The sequence below is a fragment of the Pelmatolapia mariae genome, linkage group LG17, assembly GCF_036321145.2.
Source record: "Pelmatolapia mariae isolate MD_Pm_ZW linkage group LG17, Pm_UMD_F_2, whole genome shotgun sequence".
NCBI classification, from domain to species: domain Eukaryota; kingdom Metazoa; phylum Chordata; class Actinopteri; order Cichliformes; family Cichlidae; genus Pelmatolapia; species Pelmatolapia mariae.
Genome location: NC_086242.1, coordinates 3,147,359 through 3,166,477, shown reverse-complemented (window position 1 = coordinate 3,166,477; position 19,119 = coordinate 3,147,359). Strand labels below are relative to the sequence as shown.

Genomic DNA, 19,119 nt, shown 5'->3' with positions numbered 1-19,119 from the left:
CCTGTTGGCTGTTAGAGTTTTCTCTAATATGTCTTTTATATGCTGCTGATTTTTGCCACTCAGGCGACAGCGAGCGCAGCCGTTGTGTCAAATGTGATTCGGCATAACAGCCGCATTGTTGCTATCATCTATTTCACCTAAGAATTATTCAAGCTTTTGAATGTTTGGATATTTCAGTATAAACTCAGGCTTTGCCGCAATAACCAGCGATTGACCCTGTTTCTGCTACTTCCTGCTAGAGTCCCATGAGCAGTGTTGCCACCTGTTCAGGAGTAACAGTGTGCGGGTATACTGCTGAGAGAACGATGAGGAAAAACCTTTAAGGCTTTTATAACTTCAGGCACAGAGGAAACTTTGCTGAGGGGGTAGTTGAAAAAGTAGAAATGTGCCACAAGTGTAAAGATAGTGATATTCATCTTTTCAATGAGATCAAGTCGTTACAAAGAGGACAGAGCTGCCAGTCAGTAACTCTATGCCTGTAATTGCTACAGTTTGCTGTTCTCTTTATGCTCTCGGTTTTCTAGCTCCTGCTTTTGCTGTTTCTTTTACTGTAATGTGACTGAAACCTGGCTTATGTCTGTGAAGGTTCTCAGTGACTGAAACCTGGCTTGTTTGCATTGTATAAACTTTGCAGTGGTTGACATATTAGCATAAGTCCATGGGGGGATGCCCATCACTCGGTGGTAGGATACACTGTTAAGCTTAACTGCTGGAAAGCTTATTACAGCTCCTGTTTTGCTGTTCCTACTGACAACTGGGATCCTAATCCAGAATATACTCCTGGGCAACAACCCCTAAATTCAAGTAATAATAGAATAGAATAGAATAGAATAATCCTTTAATTGTCCCACAAGGGGAAATTTGGTTGTAACAGCAGCAAAAAGACACATATACAAACAAACAGTACACAGGACACAGAACAGAAACATACACAATAAAGTCTTAATCTCATAATATTCAGTATTTCTATGACTGTCATAAAGAAAGGACACTGTTGACTGTGATTCCATTCTCATGCTGCTGTATATTCAATAGAGAGTAAATGTGTATCAGTCTCAAGCCGCAGACTTTGATGCTGAAAACAAAGCCAGTGTGCCAAAATCTGCAATGCTTTAAACAGCCACTTGAGGCAGGCTTCAAACCCTGTACTTTAGTTATCTATGTTGCTAGAGGGACTTTTATATGTTAGCAATGCATAACATATATTTGTGTCTCTACAATTCACATTGCTAGCCAAGGTAGCTAGCATTAGGTACCTTGGCTAGCAATGCTTTAAATCTAGCAGTGCTTTATGTCCCATTACTTACTTCTTCACCCTCTCGTCCTAATGCAATCAAAAATATTTCAAAATACCAAGATGGCATCAGGTAAAACAAAACACACTCAAGGCTTTAAAATGTCCATATTTTATAAAAACCCACTTCCCAAAAAGTCGAAGGCGTCGTAAAATGTAATCGAAAACCGAAAGCATTGATTTTGCAAATATCATAAAGCCATATTTTATTCATAACAGAACACAGAAAATATATAAAATGTTTAAACTGAGAAAATGTACCATTAGCTCATGTTAATTTTGATGTCAGCAACACATCTTCAAAAAGTCTGTAAACTTCTGGGAGCTGAGGAGGTCTTAAGTTTTGGTTCATGATACTCTAAACGATTTCAGTTGGTTATCGGTCTGGACTGCAGACAGGCTAGTTCAGTTAGCATCATCTTGGTGAAATATGCAAGGCCTTCTCTGAGAAAGATGTCAACTGGATGCTCCCATCCAGCCTAGAATGAGGGTAGAGCACCACACAGACCAAACAAAACACAGGGCTTAAATACACAGAGGGGGCAATCAGGGAACGGGAGACAGGAGGGAAACACAGCTGGGACAAATCAGGGCTAACGAGACAACGGAAGCAAACCCAGATACATTAATATGAGACACAGACTTTCAAAGTCAAACAGGAAACATAACACAGAGACACGGACTTGACAAGAGGATACAGCTGACAGGGGAGACGGCAACTATGGAACACAGACAGAAACCAGAAGACTAAAATTCTGACATAAACACACAAAGAACCTAAGCTTAGAACAGTCCTGTAACCCATTAGACAAAGAAAGCTAGAATATAATCAAATAAACAAAATGAAAGAACCAAACACACAAAACACTGGGTCGAGGTCCAAGCACCCTAACACCCGTAGATGAGCTATTCAGAGTCTTCTCAGTTTTATGTTGAGGAACGTTCTGAAATTGTTCCACAATTTGTAGATGGAGGTTTTTTTGCAAATTGATAAACATCAGCTCGTCTTTATTTCTGGGAAAATTTGCCTCTAAGATACTTTTTGCCACAAACTTGTTGCCATTTAACCAAATTTGTTGCAAAGCATTCTCCTCAGTTTAAACACTTGATATGTTTTCTATGTTCTACTGTGAATGAAAGATTGATAGATTTATGATTTTGTTTTTATTTAGATTTTATTCAGTATTCCAGCATTTTGTAGGAAATGGGGTTCCCTCGGTACCATATGTTAAAAATTGCTTTACAGTGAGCAACTTTTTAAATGTCTATGAAAAAAATCAACATTTTTACACTAACAATCTTTCAGTTTTTTGTAATATGAAAAAAGTCAAATATATTTTACAGCTTCACACACTTTTGTGGAGAACTTTTGAGACTTTTATAGCTAATTTTAGTTTTCGACCTTGTACTTCAGTGTTGTGGTTCATTGTCACTGCTCTCACTCTCAGCAGCCCTGCTTTTCTAGCAGGGAGCCATGATAATATCACTGTATGCTATTTGCCCAGCAGCGAACAGCAATAAGGTGAAAGTTAGTCACTAACGGGGGAGCATAATTAGCAGATTAAGGGCCCGATCTTTTTCTCGGGACCTAGTGAAGACGAAATTAGAGCTAAGTGGATGGTGAATGCTGTATTTTAATTTGCTGGATGGCCAGATGATGCAATGAACGTTTTGTCTACAGAGTTAAAAGAGTGCAACTCTTACCTTAGGATGAAAACGATCAGGTCATTGTGGACACTGTGCTGTATTTAGATTTTGTAATAATTCATGTAACCTGACTGATATTAATAGGGCGTTACTCGTCTCTGAGCTCAGTGTTCTCTCAGAGAGATCCAGTGCCGCTTTATCACACTGCTAACAGCTGTAAACTGTGCTGCTGCTAAGCAGAATAGTACGGTTCAGCTTCTGTGCAGCTCAGGTCTCACTTCAGTTTCTTGCCTAGCAATATCAGACAACAGCTGCAAGTTTCACAGAAAGCTTCCTTTTGGCGATAACCTGACTACAATAACTTGTCAAGATGTAACATTTGCTCCAGATCCTTCTCTTATGTCTGCAGGCTTGTCAGGTTCTCCTCCCTTTGCAAAAACACAGCCACAAACACTGGGCGCATCCGCCTGAGACATGACGCCACAATAAGAAATGCACTTTCATCTAATCCAAGCTCCATTTATAGTGGGAGCAGCCTAGTTTTAATCAGGTTTAGGGGTTTCTTTTCCTCTCCGCTTGCGTGCGTGCTTCACTGCAGTTTGATGGCTAATCTGCCTGAATGTCTCTCCTCTGCCTCGCTGGGTTCCATGTGTTATATAACTGTTTTTTTCCAACTGACTCTTGTCTGCTTTACAAAGAAATGAGCTATGAATCTCCTCCAACTTTGCATCATCACGGCTGCGTCGCTGAATTATTTGCCAGCGGTTTCTGTCCCACCCGGCATGGGTAACTCGATCTTATGCAAATCGGGTTTAACAGATTCATAGCTGTTATAAGAAAAAAGAAAATCACAGTGGAACAACTTTGAAGTGTCACAGTAATAGCAGCTCTAGTTTTTCATCCTCATCGATGTGACACTGCTTTCCATCTGTGGTTCATTTTGCCTGAGGTCTGATTAGTGTGAACATGGAAAAGCAGAGAAGCATCATATTTTTAAATATTGGATCAGATTCATCTGTGCCTCAGCATCTAATCCTGATGCTTACATGCCATATACTGTAGTCTGCTCAGTGAACTCAAACTCTCCATAGATACTGCTGATAATCTTTTACTCACTTTAGGCTGTGTTAAAAAATTCATAGCCTGACAGCTTTTTCAGTGTCTTATCATCTGGATTACTGTAAACACACTACTGATATATTATCATCAGAACTAATCTCGAGAAAGCATTTCCTGTTTTTTTTTTTTTTTTTTTTTTTTTTTTTTTAAATCTTTATACCAAAGCTTCAGGACGCTCATGAGATAGTCCGCTATTAATAGATATGTATAAAGCTAAATGACGAGAATAATTAAATACATGGTAAATGGACTGGTACTTACATAGTGCTTTTCCACTCTAATAGAGAAAGTGCCCAAAGCTCTTTCTACTACAAATCTCACTCACCCTTTCATCAATTCTATCTGTGAAGCACCAAACTGTCACCTCATGGTGCTTTATATTGGAAGTTAAAGACAGAGAAATACGATTAGACGAGGAAGGAAAAAAAAGTTATCTTCCTGGTTAAAACTGTACATTTTAACACAAGAGTGTGTTGAGTTTGACTTCATTTAGGAGCAAACCTCAAGCTGCCATTTGAGGAACTGCAGTCAAGTTTGCATCATCCTGTTAATGTGCACTCATTTTGAGAAAGGGTGTTTGAAACTTCGTTGTTCTGTTGTGACCTTGTTTGCTCGGTGTAGGGAAGCACCAAACAGTTGTCTGTGCCATAACTATCATTGTCACTGTGCTTTAGTACATCCTCCATCATGATCATCATCTAGCCGCTAACTGTGTGATAAACTCATTTTGTACGTTTTTATCAGAGCTGTTTTTGCTTGATTAGCTGCCTGCTGGAGCAGGAAACATGGCTGATTAGAGCAGTTAGTCTGAATCAAAACATTAATTTTGCTGGCTGCAAGCAATTACCCAGAAGAAGTTAAAATGCTTCTTTAGCACTGGGGGATTTTCTGTGAATACGTCAATTCAGAATGCGACCAAAGAGACAACCACTCCAGCAAAGATTGCTGTAGCTTGTATGTTGGACTAACACAACATCAGACATAGAGAGCACTAAAAACTGAGCCTGAGCTCACTTCTTGTGTTTTGAATCTTCTCTTCTTTTTTTTTCTGTTTTTTTTTTTCAGGACTACAGGTTCTGTTCTTCCCTCTCACCTCTGGCCTGACTGACCCACCAGCCCATCACCATGAACTACCTTCGCCGGCGCCTGTCAGACAGCAGCTTTGTGGCCAACCTCCCCAACGGCTACATGATGGATCTGCAGAGGCCGACCCCGCCAGGCTCATCAACTTCTTCTCCTGCCTCCCCAGCCACAGAGAGGCGGCAGCCCCCGAGCATCCCAAGCCAGCCTCAAGCCTCGGGCGCATCCTCTGGCTCAGCCTCTGGTCCGGCCGCAGGCTCAGGGAGCTTCCTCAGCTCCTTCTCCAGCGTGGTGAAGAGTGCACAGATGGCCCAGAACGTGGCGGCTGCCGCGCATGCTAAGTCAGCGGCGGCGGCGGCGGCGGCTGCTGAAGGCGCCTCTGCAGGAGGTGTTCAGCCAGCCAAGCCTGTGATACGCAAGCCTAAGATCCTGCTGGTGATTGATGATCAGCACACAGACTGGTGAGCAGAAGCCTTTTAATGTAGTAGCACAAGTGTGAGTTTATATTTGAGCAGAAAACATTTCACATCACAGTGCTTGCTCTTTGAAGTCTGAAATGACTCATCTGAGATCACTTCAAGTTCCAGCAAATAATGAACTGAAGTGTGACTGATTTGTTTGTCAGGGTACTAGAACTCCTCCATGTCATTTAAAGTCGTGCTTCCCTTAAAATTTCCACAGTGGATCACAAAAACCAATGAGCAGTTAAGTGGAAGTAACCTTCTTACTGCTGTATAAAGTGTATAGTAGTATCTGCAGGTAGACATGGCAAATTAACAAATTACAAATTAAACTTTGTTCAAACTTAGAGTGAACTTCTTTGATACATCACCAGGCCTTCTAAAAGCAAGTCTACAGCTGGAAGACATATAAAATGTTCAGTGAGTTTACCCTGATATAAGGTTTCTTTACATTGACTGTTTGATTATTAAACTATAAATTAGCATGTTTTTAAAATGTATATAATTACAGAAAAAGTGTACATGCTTTGTAAAACAGGACTGCTGTCATGGATGTAAGAGTGAAGCTGGACTAAGCTGGCATTAGTAGGGATGGGTATTGATAAGATTTTCACGATTCTGATTCCATTTTCGATTCTGTTTAACGATTCGATTCTTTATCGATTCTCTTATCGATTCTTTTTAAAAAAGGAGAACATTAAGGTCGATTAGCTTAGAACTTTGTTTTATATCTATCTCTCTGAACAAGATAGAAATTTAGGAGTAACATGGCCTTACAAACCCAACAGTGAGAACTTAAGAGATCCACAGCCTACGGCTCTTCAATGGGGTGTCACAGGGACCCCAGGAAAAAAAATTGTAAATGTAAAATAATAAAATAAATATTCTTCTGTAGCAATAACAAAGTATAATATAAATTATTCTGTAGCAATTACACAAGAATATCCAGTAATGTCCCTGCCTACAATTAAACACATTCACTTACCGAAAATCGGGGGCATCTGCTGTGGCAAATGGGTGCAAGCTTTTTACCACAAACTTAGTCACTGCTCGGTGACATTCGTCTATCCTGGCCTGAAAGGAGACGCTACCGGTAGACTGCAGCGACAACTGCCAGCCAGACTCTGTCTGTCTCTCTCATCATGGTCACCTAAACGCACAGTAATGGCAGGTTTTGTAATAAGGCAGATCGCACTAACATAATATGCACTGTTAGTTGATTATTTACCTGCCGCATTAACGGGAGAGGACGTGCAAACGTTACCGCTGCTGCTGGGTTGAGATTCACGAGTCCGGAGCGGAATTAAAAACATGACATTCATTTAAGGTCATCGCGTGTTTTGTGAGCAAATGCTTTTGCATATTCGTATTGTTTCCTCCCTTAAATGAAATATCTATTTTGCAAGTATTGCAAGTTGCCCTGTTGTCATCCGTTCTCGTAAAGTATAACCAAACTTTTGAGCGTTTGTGGTGCGTAGGCGCCGTGTTTCCTGCCAGGTAAATGATGCTCCGCAACGTGGTGATGTCATTCGGGGCGACTGGAATCGATAAGGGAATCGTTTGTAAAAATGCCAAACAATTCCAAGGAATTGAAACAGTGGGAACTGGTTCTCAACAAGAACCGGGTTTCGATACCCATCCCTAGGCATTAGAGTAAATTGAAGATTAGAAACAGCTAGCCTAGCATTGCTAACTGACAAAATATAGTTTTTATTCATAAAGAAATAAATAAATATAAATATATAAATAAAATATAAAGTGACAATTTCCTGCTGTGTATTGTTTTTGTTACTGTAGTTCGTATAATTCAAGTAATTCTGAAAAGTGCTAGGCTAACTGTTTTCAATGTTTATGCTAAGTTAGGCTATCTACTTCTAGCTCCGGTTCCATACGTTTAACGCAATGATATTAACAGTAGTACTAATCCGACACTCTTGTCTGGAAGCAAGTAGGTGTATTTCGAAAAACATCTGTATTCCTTTAAGATGCTACTTTTAAAACATCTCATTGTCAGTAAGCTAATTAGCCACCAAAATCTTTAGCATCTAAAAAGAAGATATTGCTAAGATTAAAAAAAGTTCAACTTTGATAGCTTGTATTTCTCCTTCTACTCTCCTGCCAAATGGAAAACATTCTTGTGCTTCAGTTTGAATGAAGTGAGACGCGTTATTGTTTATGATAGACTCGTACGTCCTTGGTCTTAGCTGGCTTTTGCATTAGCGTTCTTTGCTGGAATTAAAATTGTCATGGTAACAAGGAAAAGGAACGATGGAATGTGACAGGAAAAAAACTGTGCTTTAATCAGAAGAAATGAGCTCTTCTTTCACTGACAGCCCATACATGAATTTTTGAAGCCGACTTCAGCTGCCTTTTACTCCCAACGCCGAAGGAATTGATTTCCTGAGCTGCAGTGAAGACACACGGCAGCCAGTTTATTGTGTTTGTCTTACGGAATCAATAAACCACTCATCCATTTCATGAATTGTTATTCTGTTGCCTGACATTTGCTGGTAGACCGACCTCAGCTGGGCTGTTATTAGCCATTTCTAGCCGCTCGAGCTGCACCCACAGAATTAGTAGGGATCATTATGTGCGGAGGCATCCTCTACTAAGGAGATCAGGCAGGGGTCTAAAAATGATCCCTAAATTAAAGCGCCCCACTGACAGCCGTGTCAAAAGCACCAAGATTGCTCTCAATTTCCCGCAAAGCCGGGTGGCCTCTTTTCCTTAAGCCGGCTGGCTGCAATCCCAAGAGGACCCATTTCTTTTCACACCCTGGTGTTTTTGAAATGAGTCGTCAGGGGATCATCCACCCTCTGAGGCACAAAAGCTCATTCAGCCACTCTGATGGAGCATCCTCACTGTTTGAGAGAACAGCGGGGTTTTTTTTTTCACCAACTCTGTTAGTGAAATAAAGAGAGAAGAATTGAAGTTTTTTGCGGTTGATTTATTTATTTTTTGTGAGCTTTTGCAGCAACAGGAACATCTGAGCAATATAAAGCAATCCAGGGTAACTAAACCTTACCTTCAAACGAGATTTTAGTATTCACATTTTGATCATATGAGTCAACTCTGTCAAAATAGCTTGCGGCACTGTTGTTGTGGGTTAGATTATGTGTGATGGATTGCGATTTTGAAGTCCAAGTGTCCATCTATGCTCCATAGTTTTGCTTTGCTTATTGTTATTTATTGATTGCAGCTTTTATTCAAAGTTTGAGCTTCTTTCTGCACAGTTTGACACGACAGTGCTGAGTTTAAGGCCCACATTTTAAGCACAAGCAGGATTTCTGTGATGCCACAGCTTGCTTTGAAGCCTTAAGCAATCCAGCATAACACCTACACATGTGAGATGTAGAAACACATCATTTTTTAATCATTTCTTACATCTTTTTAAACATTGCAACAGACTGGCAACCTGGCCAGGAGACCTCACATACCCAGCCACCCTCAATTTGATAAAAGGGATTTACTTAAAGCTTCCAAGCAACATTTTAATAACACATTATTTTTTTAAATATTGGTAGGCACTGCCTTATTTTTGGCATCGCTGAACACATTTTCTGCAATAACTTTTCAGCATTTTGCAATTTAAGTGCTCTAAGAGGAAACTGCATTTCTGTCTACTCTAGGATGTCTTCAGAGGTAGGAGACAAAGAGACAGTGATCCTGTTGGTTATCAATGCAAATGTGCATGGATGTCACTTCACAGGGCAAAGAGTCTCATTCAGTGTCAGGAAATAGAGAAGGAAAACATGATATTGCTTTTAACTAGTGAATTCAAAGTGTGTCAAGCTGCTGTTAAACGCTGCTAAATGTAGAACTGTTCCTGAGTTAACCACTGGGTGGCACTGTAGCTTACTAAAAGCCTCATAGACAGCTGCTTATCACTTCCCTTGACGCTTCAATGTTTCCTGTAGGAGTGATGAGCTTTGACCAGCAGATGGAGTTATCTGATAGACTATAAATTTTATCTGAAGCACTTCCTCCTGCAGTCTTGTAGCGTTTGAGCCTACAGATGTTCTCAGAGTATTAGTCTTTACATTATCACTTATCACTTTGATTTCATTTCAAACCAGTCTGGACTGTATGACCTCTCATGTTATCTCTAGAGATGAAGGTCACGTCTTTTCCATTTAGATAACAGACTGAAAGCAGTAATTAATCAATAATTAATATCCAGTTCAAGATGATTTTTTTTAGATTCACTTAACACTTCGGACTGTTATCACTGATGTTCATTGTTAGTGAATATACCTAAACTTGGCTCCAAAGCTGCCTGAACAACATCACATCCATCGAAGGCTACAGGTGCTTCTTCATATAATGCCATTTAGCCAATATGGAAACTGATACTGTTGTTGGACTAGTCGTGTCAAACATGAGGCCTGGGGGCCTGAATTGGCCTGGCAAGAACTCCAGTTTGGGCCACTGGATGACTTTGGAAATGTGAAGGAAATTTTGGACTTTGGACCGACAGATCTTTCATTTACTGCAGCAGGATTTCTTCATTGTGTAGATGTACCTTTGAAATTGCATCTTTTTCTTATGATAAGATGTCTCAGGGGTTAGTTAAACTTATTTACACTGAGAGAAAGGAGTTTCATCGATTAAGATCAAAGTGGGCTGCATGAGGCATGTAACATGAGCTGGACATCCCTGATTTGAAGCTTGAATTTGCTTGATGGATGTCCTGAGAGTAAAGACAACTGTTACTCATTCTGCAGGAGATTATAAATGTTCATCTCCAGCTCCTCTCTGGTATGTTTGCATGTTATCATTGACCAATGGCAGCTTTAAGAGTGTCAGCCATGGTGCTCCTGCTAACAATAAAACTGAACCAGCACTGAAGTGGTGACTGTGAATGTCCTCAAGATCAGCTCAGGAGGTGGCTGTCGACTTGAGTCTTGAGCCACTTCAGCCAGCAGTCGAACAGTTAACGCTCGACTCTCAGATGCAGATTGAGGGGGGAAAAATTTGGCTGCTCTTTTTGCAACATGTCTTCAACTAAACCTTGTCGCTGTATTTCATTTATAACCGTTGGGAAAGTGATGTATTGTGTGCTGCTTTGCTGTTGAAATCTCTAGGTTGCTCAAATGACAAAGTGAAGATAAGAGTTCCAATTGCGTTGGCCAGGTTTATGATTTGCTTTATGACCCTTTATTGACTCATGATGTACTCTTGATTTTTTTTTAAGCCCCAGGAGTCCAATGGTCTTTCAACATCGCGTTCTAAATAGATGCAATGTGGTTTTCATGTATTTACATAGAAAAACATCGAGCTTATTCTGTATATGGTCACAAGTTTAGAAGCTAACGTAATGGTTTTTGTATGGAAGAAGTGCAATTGCTAAAAAACACAACTTTAGCTCTTTGACAGACATTCAGCAGGTATATGGGCATCCATCCATCCATCCATCCATCCATCCATCTTCTTTTGCTTACGCCATTTTCCAATTTCTGATGGGGGATTGCAAAATGATCCCAGGACAGTTAAGATGTGTAATATCTCCAGTAGACTGGGCCTACTTTAAAGTTTCCCTTCAGCTTGTTGTGCCTAGAAAACACCCCAGAGGTATCCCAATGAGACGTTATAACCAATTCAGTTGGTTTGGTCCAGACGCCCTAGGACAGGGGTGTCCAACTCCAGGCCTCGAGGGCCGGTGTCCTGCAGGTTTTAGATCTCACCCTGGGTCAACACACCTGAATCAAATGATTAGTTCATTACCAGGCCTCTGGAGAACTTCAAGACATGTTGAGGAGGTCATTTAGCCATTTAAATCAGCTGTGTTGGATCAAGGACACATCCAATACCTGCAGGACACCGGCCCTCGGGGCCTGGAGTTGGACACTCCTGTCCCAGGGAGAAAAAGGCTTTGTGGCCTTTTGGATCTGATATCTCATACCGTCTATCATAACCCAAAGCTCCTGGCCTTAGCTACAGGTTGGTATTGGCTGGAAAAATTGAAAGATTACATGTTTACTGGTGAAAATCCAAATAATTTTGTACTTAAGTGAGAATAGCTTGGGCTAGAAACCCAACTAAACACAACCAGCGCAGATTGTCAGGCTGCATGAAAAACGATGAATTCACTTGCAGCTTTTCTTACTGAATTACTGCTGGACAGCGATGTGTTTATGTACAGTTGGGAAAAAGGGAACAAATTGCCCTGATCATCGGCCATCAATCTTTGAACCGAACTAAACAAAGTGACTGGTTCAGGCAAAGGAATATGTGATTTCCACAACAGCTGCCTTACTCTGCTGCCCGAACCTGATTGTTGGAAAAACAAACAAACAAAAAAATTCATTCATGTCATTCATCCAGCCCGTCTACTTGTCTAAATGTGCTTAACCTCCTAAGACCCGAACTCTTCCACGACATGCATTTTTAATTTCTCTTTGATATTTGGGCATATTGGGGCCCGATGAATGTAAAAACAAAGAATTACCAGATTTTTTTTTTTTTACCTTAATTTTGTTTTTAAGAAGAATAAGAGCCACGTATGAGGATATTTGTTTAAAATTTTGATAGAACAGTAGCAGTATAATGTCCTCGTAAGTAGATATCAGGCCCATGTAGGGCAAAATTGAGTATTTTGGTCTAAATAACCCAAAATGTGATGTCCACATATGTGGACGGCAGGTCCTAGGAGGTTAATATAATTCCAGATTCCAGCATGACATAAATAAATGGCTTTTAAAAAGACGTTTGTATACAATCATGTGGTCCATAAATGAAATGAAACTGTAGTTTTCATTGGGTTGTGCAGGAATATAGTGAAGCTATCTCTTTTGAGTGTAATAGGAACACCAGAACTTGTGCTGTGATTTCAGACAGGTTGCTCAATAGTTTGTCCAGTCTTTCTGAGCAGCCCTGACTCGAGAGCACTGTGAACATATCGGGTGTCCGTTGATCTATCCTTTCCCCCCCGGGGCTGAATTTCCTCCTGGGCATTCCAGCAGAGAGGCTGGGGTCTCTGGGGAAACCCTGCTCTGTCCTGACAGACTTGGCCTCCAGCAATGACTGATGCACAATAGCAGTACACAGCACTGAGAGCATCACCGCAACCACCAACAATCCTTCCTTTTCTGCCTCTCCCGCTGCCTCTCTTTCAGGCTGACTCGTAAGACGACGGGCCAAGTAGCTGTCAGTCTGTTTGCTCTGTGTTCTGAATGATATGAGCATCTGATTGCTCAATTCAGCCCCACGCTGGCATACTGCTTACTTCTTCACGAGTAGCCCAGTACTATTGACATCCCCTGGTCATCTCGAACCACATGAAGAGGATTTTAATTTTCTGTTTTGTCTGCAGAAGAAGCACAGAGGCCACACACTGGCACAAAAAAAGCTAAACATCCTCTCGCTGCGTTTGTTAATCTATGCTTTGTCTCACAAAGAGGCCAAACGTTCAGAAAGTGCAAAATGAATTCATTAGAAGGCCACTGGGTTTATAAAGCACTCAAAGGGTAAAGACAGTAATTTACTTTAGGAATGTTTAGTGCGCATCTAAAAGGTCCAGATAAAAACGTCCCAGAAAGTTTGATTAATTTTATTTGATCACTTTTAGATACAGATTTCTGGGGAAAAAACCCCTTTAAAGTGCATACCTTACAAAACAGGCACGTTTATTTTGGAGAATGCTCTAAAAATTAACAACATGAGAAAAGAAACGTGAAGTCGCTCACCTGCTTTCAGTCTCTGAGATTAGTAATCAGAGGCAAAGCCTCAAAGTCACTCCTACATTTACATTTTTCTCTGCATACAGGGCAAAATGTGACCATCAGAACGTTTCTACTTTCAGCATCAGCTCTGGTACATAAACCTCACAGTAAATGCAGATGGCACACTTTTTGTGTTTCAACTTACTGGAGGCCATGACGGCCACTCCACTTGATTCACCGGTCAGTCTATGTTCCCACCCTCAGCTATCGCCACCAGCTCTGGGTAGTGACCAAAAGAATGAGACGGCAGGTACAAGTGACAGAAATGACCTTCCTCCAAAGGGTGTCTGGCTTCACCCTAGAAAGAGGGTGATGGGGTTGATCATTTGGGAGGGATTGCTACCCCATCCACATCAAAAGTAGTCAGATGAGATGCTTTGGGTATCAGCCTCCTGGACGTTTACTAAGTGAAGTGTTTTGGGCATGTCCTGCTGAGAGGAAGCCCCGGGGCAGACCCATGACAATACTTGTAAGGTTACATCTCTGTGCTGGTTTAAGCTGCGTACATACTGGCAGCGATCGTTTTGCAGCTGCCAGCTGGTTGCTTGCAGACATTCCAGGCTCTGGTTGCCTAGGCGACCTTCTACTGTATTTACTAGCAGGTCAATTCAAGTTATTTATATACTGCCCAATCACAACAGTCACCTCATGGTACTTCATATTGTAAGATAGAGAGCCTACAATACAATATTGTAAAGGCTTACAATAATATAGAGAAAATTCCAAAAATCAGATGATCCTCTATGAGCAAGGACTTTGGCAACAGTGGGACGAAAAAACTCCCTTTTAACAGGAAGAAACCTAGAGGGGAGGGAGGGAGGACAAAAGAGCCAGAGAGTAATGATAATAAATGATTAAATGCAGGTCATATGCTAATCAACAGTATTTTTCACTCTCATTGGTATCCTTAGTTGCTTGCCTATAAAGTTTGTTGCAGATCCCGCCCACTTTGCATTGCCATCATTTATTTTTATATCGTAGTCAGTGAAAGCCACGAAACATCACTTTTATGAAGGCCTTGGAAAAGCTGGAGAAGGTGTCCAGGGAGGGTCTTAGACTGTTGTTCCCACAACCTTCAGCCTGATAAGCAACAGAAGGTGGATGGAGCTACAATTACACTTCTATTACAGATTAAAAATGAGTGGTGAAGTGGAGATGCGACTCACCAGTAATTGCCACAATCCAGCTGTTGATGACACATTAACAGGAGATTATGTGAGTTTGGTGCTTGCAGTTATTTGTAGTGTTTTTTTCTGAGTTTATTACAAACCTGCTGCATAAAACAAAAACAGGATCCATCCATGATCTCCTCCAAAACAACAGAGCTGTAACGTAAAGTAATACCATCCATGCATGCATCCATCTATCCACCCACCCATCCACCCACCCACCCCCTTTGAGTCCAGGGGGCAGCACATTGGGCAGAGAAGGCCAGACTTCCCTCACCAGTTCCACCTCTTCTTTTTTTTTTTTTTTTTTTTTTTTTTTTAAACCTGTCCCGTTTGTTTCTTTTGCCATCAGAATTATTGTCTAAAGGCGAAGAAAGATGCCCAACGGATTTACTTTACCAAATGGACCATCCCAGCCTTGCCGTAATGGTCCATTTGATTTACCTTTTATTGTTTATTTTATTTTATTTTTTTATTTTTACTTGCTAGATACGGGACAGGGGAAAAGAAAAGGGAGAAAGAAAGAGGGGAAAAAAAAAACAGCGGAGAAGAGGGACGGGGATAAAGGGCAAAAAACAAAAACCAACAAAATAAGCAGACAAAAAATACATATATCGATCACCTGGATCACCTGTTGAGAAAGAAAAAAGAAAATAAGCAGAAGAAAACGAGAGTAATAGAATAAACAACATCACAATGATATATGGGAATATAACACTAAATACTTAATATTAAACATTATTGTGCAGCACGTAAGATCGACAGCGCACAGTGTGCAGTTCCACCTCTTCTTGCTTATCCCGGGGGACACAGAGTCAATTCCAGGCCAGCTGAGAGATATATTCTCTCCGGGGAGTCCGGGGCCTCCTCCCAGTAGGAAATGTCCAAAATACCTCACCTAGGAAGCTTCCAGGAGGCATACTAGTCAGATGCCCGAACCACCTGAACTGGCTCGTGGTGAAAGACCAGCGGCTCTACTCCGAGTCATTCTGGAATAACTGAACTCGTCACCCTACCTATAAGAGAGCCCAGCCATCCTTCGAAGGAAACTCATCTCCTCCAAGAATTGCTTAGAATAAATTTCCCAGACACAGCAAAACAGTTGTATGAGGCGCTATCATCAAATGAAAGCGGTCACAGTCTTTCGGCCGCAGTTTAATAAGTTTGTATGCGTGCATTTCCCACAATGTGGCCTTTCAAATCATCAAAGTAACTTTCAAAAACTAGCCACAAACTCTGACTTCACGGATTATATGTTTTTATATACAGTCAGGTCCATAAATATTGGGACATCGACACAATTCTAACATTTTTGGCTCCATACACCACCACAATGGATTCCAAATGAAACGAACAAGACATGCTTTAACTGCAGACTGTCAGCTTTTATTTCAGGGTATTTACATCCAAATCAGGTGAACGGTGTAGGAAGTACAACAGTTTCAAATGTACCCCCCACTTCTTAAGGGGCCAAAAGTAATGGGACAGAATAAGAACCATAAATCAAACATTCATTTTTTAATACTTGGTTGCAAATCCTTTACAGTCAATCACAGCCTGAAGTCTGGAACACATAGACATCACCAGACGCCGGGTTTCATCCCTGGTGATGCTCTGCCAGGCCTCTACTGCAACAGTCTTCAGTTCCTGCTTGTTCTTGGGGCATTTTCCCTTCAGTTTTGTCTTCAGCAAGTGAAATACATGCTCAATCGGATTCAGGTCAGGTGATTGACTTGGCCATTGCAAAACAGTCCACTTCTTTCCCTTCAAAAACTCTTTGGTTGCTTTTGCAGTATGCTTTGGGTCGTTGTCCACCTGCACTGTGAAGCGCCGTCCAATGAGTTTTGAAGCATTTGTCTGAATATGAGCAGATAATATTGCCCGAAACACTTCAGAATTCATTGTGCTGCTTTTGTCAGCAGTCACATCATCAATAAATACAAGAGAACCAGTTCCACTGGCAGCCATACATGCCCACGCCATGACACTTCCACCACAATGCTTCACTGATGAGGTGGTATGCTTAGGATCATGAGCAGTTCCTTTCCTTCTCCATACTCTTCTCTTCCCATCACTCTGGTACAAGTTGATGTTGGTCTCATCTGTCCATAGGATGTTGTTCCAGAACTGCGACGGCTTTTTCAGATGTCGTTTGGCAAACTCTAATCTGGCCTGCCTGTTTTTGGGGCTCACCAAAGGTTTACATCTTGTGGTGAACCCTCTGTATTCACACTGTTGGAGTCTTCTCTTGATTGTTGACTCTGACGCACATACACCTGCCTCCTAGAGAGTGTTCTTGATCTGGCCAACTGTTGTGAAGGGTGTTTTCTTCACCAGGGAAAGGATTCTTTGGTCATCCACCACAGTTGTGTTCTGTGGTCTTCCTAGTTTTTTGGTGTTGCTGAGCTCACCAATGCGTTCCTTCTTTTTGGGAATGTTCTAAACAGTTGTTTTGGCCACGCCTGATGTTTTTGCAATCTCTCTGATGGGTTTGTTTTGTTTTTTCAGCCTAATGATGGCTTGCTTCACTGGTAGTGACAGCTCTTTGGATCTCATCCTGGCAGTTGACAGCAACAGGTTCAAAAAGCAAACAGCACACTTGAAATGAACTCTGGACTTTTTATTTGTTCATTGTAATTGGGGTAATGAGGAAACAACACACACCTGGCCATGGAACAGCTGAGAAGCCAATTGTCCCATTACTTTTGGTCCCTTAAGAAGTGGGAGGCACATATACAAACTGTCATAATTCCTATACTGTTCACCTGATTTGGATGTAAATACCCTCAAATAAAAGCTGACAGTCTGCATTTAAAGCACGTCTTGTTCGTTTCATTTGGAATCCATTGTGGTTGTGTATAGAGCCAAAAATGTTAGAATTGTGTCGATGTCCCAATATTTATGGACCTGACTGTATGTTTTATATAATATGTTTTATATTATATGTACATGACAAAAGAATTTCCCTCGGGATAAATAAAGTTGTTCTTATTCTTACACATATTCCATGAGCTCTGTGGCTCATTCCCTCAACGTCTGAATGAGCTGTGAAGAACACAAACATATATGTAACCTATGTCTGAATGACAGAATGCTACTTTAATTTAAAGCCATTGTCTGACTGACATTTCTGTTAAAGCACGCATGGCTGATCATCTGTGCCCACTAAGATGGCTGTGACCTTTGCTCTCTGATCATTCACCTGTTTGATACTTGATACTTTGTGCCTCTCTGCACACAGAAAGCACATCTGTTGTGATCAGCACTATCTGATCTTGGCTGTCTTTTTCTAATCCAGATAACTCTTTATAGTTCCATTTTTATTTTTACTTCTAAAAAAGTTCACATAGCTGCCTAGGACATAGTGTTACAGCAGATGTGACGCTACTGCGAGACATTGTCTATATTCTGCTGTTTCCAAGTGGCTAAAGAAATCACTATTTGCAGGTTTAAAGCTCAAGTTATTGTGATGGTCTTGTTATGCATCGCTATTGCGGCTTTGTGGGAGTCCCTCCTACAGCGGATGTCTCCAGTGGCCCATTTTTGCCCTCGCCACACACATGCGCACAATCAAATGGTGAAAACAACACCAGCTATATATATATATTTTTTAAACGAGCTAAACCAGCACATTTTAAATTTTTATCTGCTTGTAAAAATATGAGGGCACTATAGAAAATCTCCTTTAAAAACAGAGCGGTATTAGCACATCATCAGCTCTGATGGAGTCCTAATAAAAGCAGCGATAACACATGCATGACTCATACGCCTTCTATGAGGGGTACACAAAAAGAAGTAACTTATTCTCATGGTTACAAAAAAAAAGAAGTCGTTAAGCCTCGTGGTGTTTATATAGTGGGCGTATGCACGACCGAGGGATGGAAAGCCCAGGCCTCTGTGCAGCGCTTCTACATGTGATCACATCTAAAACACTCATTCAAACCAGAGAGCCCAGTGGTCTGTAAATTAAATTGATGTAAATTAAATGTTTTGCAATACCTTAAACATATACCGGGCTTTTTTTTTTTTTTTGGCCATTCAGCCTGCCTCGCGCTCTGAGGCAGCGGTGGTCCCGACTGTCAGGGGGCATTGCCTGTGTAGTATGTAGGTCAGTCACATTGAAGAATCACAGCTTCCACAATTACAGAGAATGAGACGGCTTGGGACCCAAAACTATCAAGCCCAACAGCTGGGAGATGTTAGGAAAAAAGATCCTCCTCAGTGACTGTAATGAACATTAATGAATGGAGCTAAAAGGACACATGTGGGCAGATGAAAAAGAAAAGAAGGCGGACAGGCAGAAGAGGAAAGAGGCTTTCTGTTTGGTGGAAGAGAAAAAAAATGTTGCAAAAAGGGAAATGTGTTTCAGTCTGAGGAGGTTGAAAAGCCCGTCCCAGTAACAGAAGGCCTGTAGCATGTAGCCCAGATCCTCAGCTCCTCAAGGGTCCAGCCTGGAGCCTTTGACAGATTGTTCACTGTCCCACGTCTGAGAGTTCAACAGCATCACCTGCGGCTATAAAACAAAAACAATAACCAAAGATCTTAAGAAGGGAGAGCTGACTTATATCAGATAATGCTGCTCTTATTTTGAGTTGTGTATCGTTAAATACTAATCAAATTGTGCCAAG

General features: G+C 41.2%; 1 protein-coding gene across 1 annotated transcript in view; it reads left to right on the top strand.

Moving 5' to 3' along the window:
* LOC134646907 (synapsin-3-like) overlaps positions 1–19,119 on the top strand; it is a 133,663-nt gene that overhangs the window by 6,768 nt on the left and 107,776 nt on the right. Inside the window, exon 2 of the mRNA XM_063500939.1 lies at positions 5,126–5,601. Coding sequence (XP_063357009.1) covers positions 5,186–5,601 — 416 coding nt within the window. The 5' untranslated portion in view covers positions 5,126–5,185. The remainder of the gene's footprint in view (positions 1–5,125; positions 5,602–19,119) is intronic.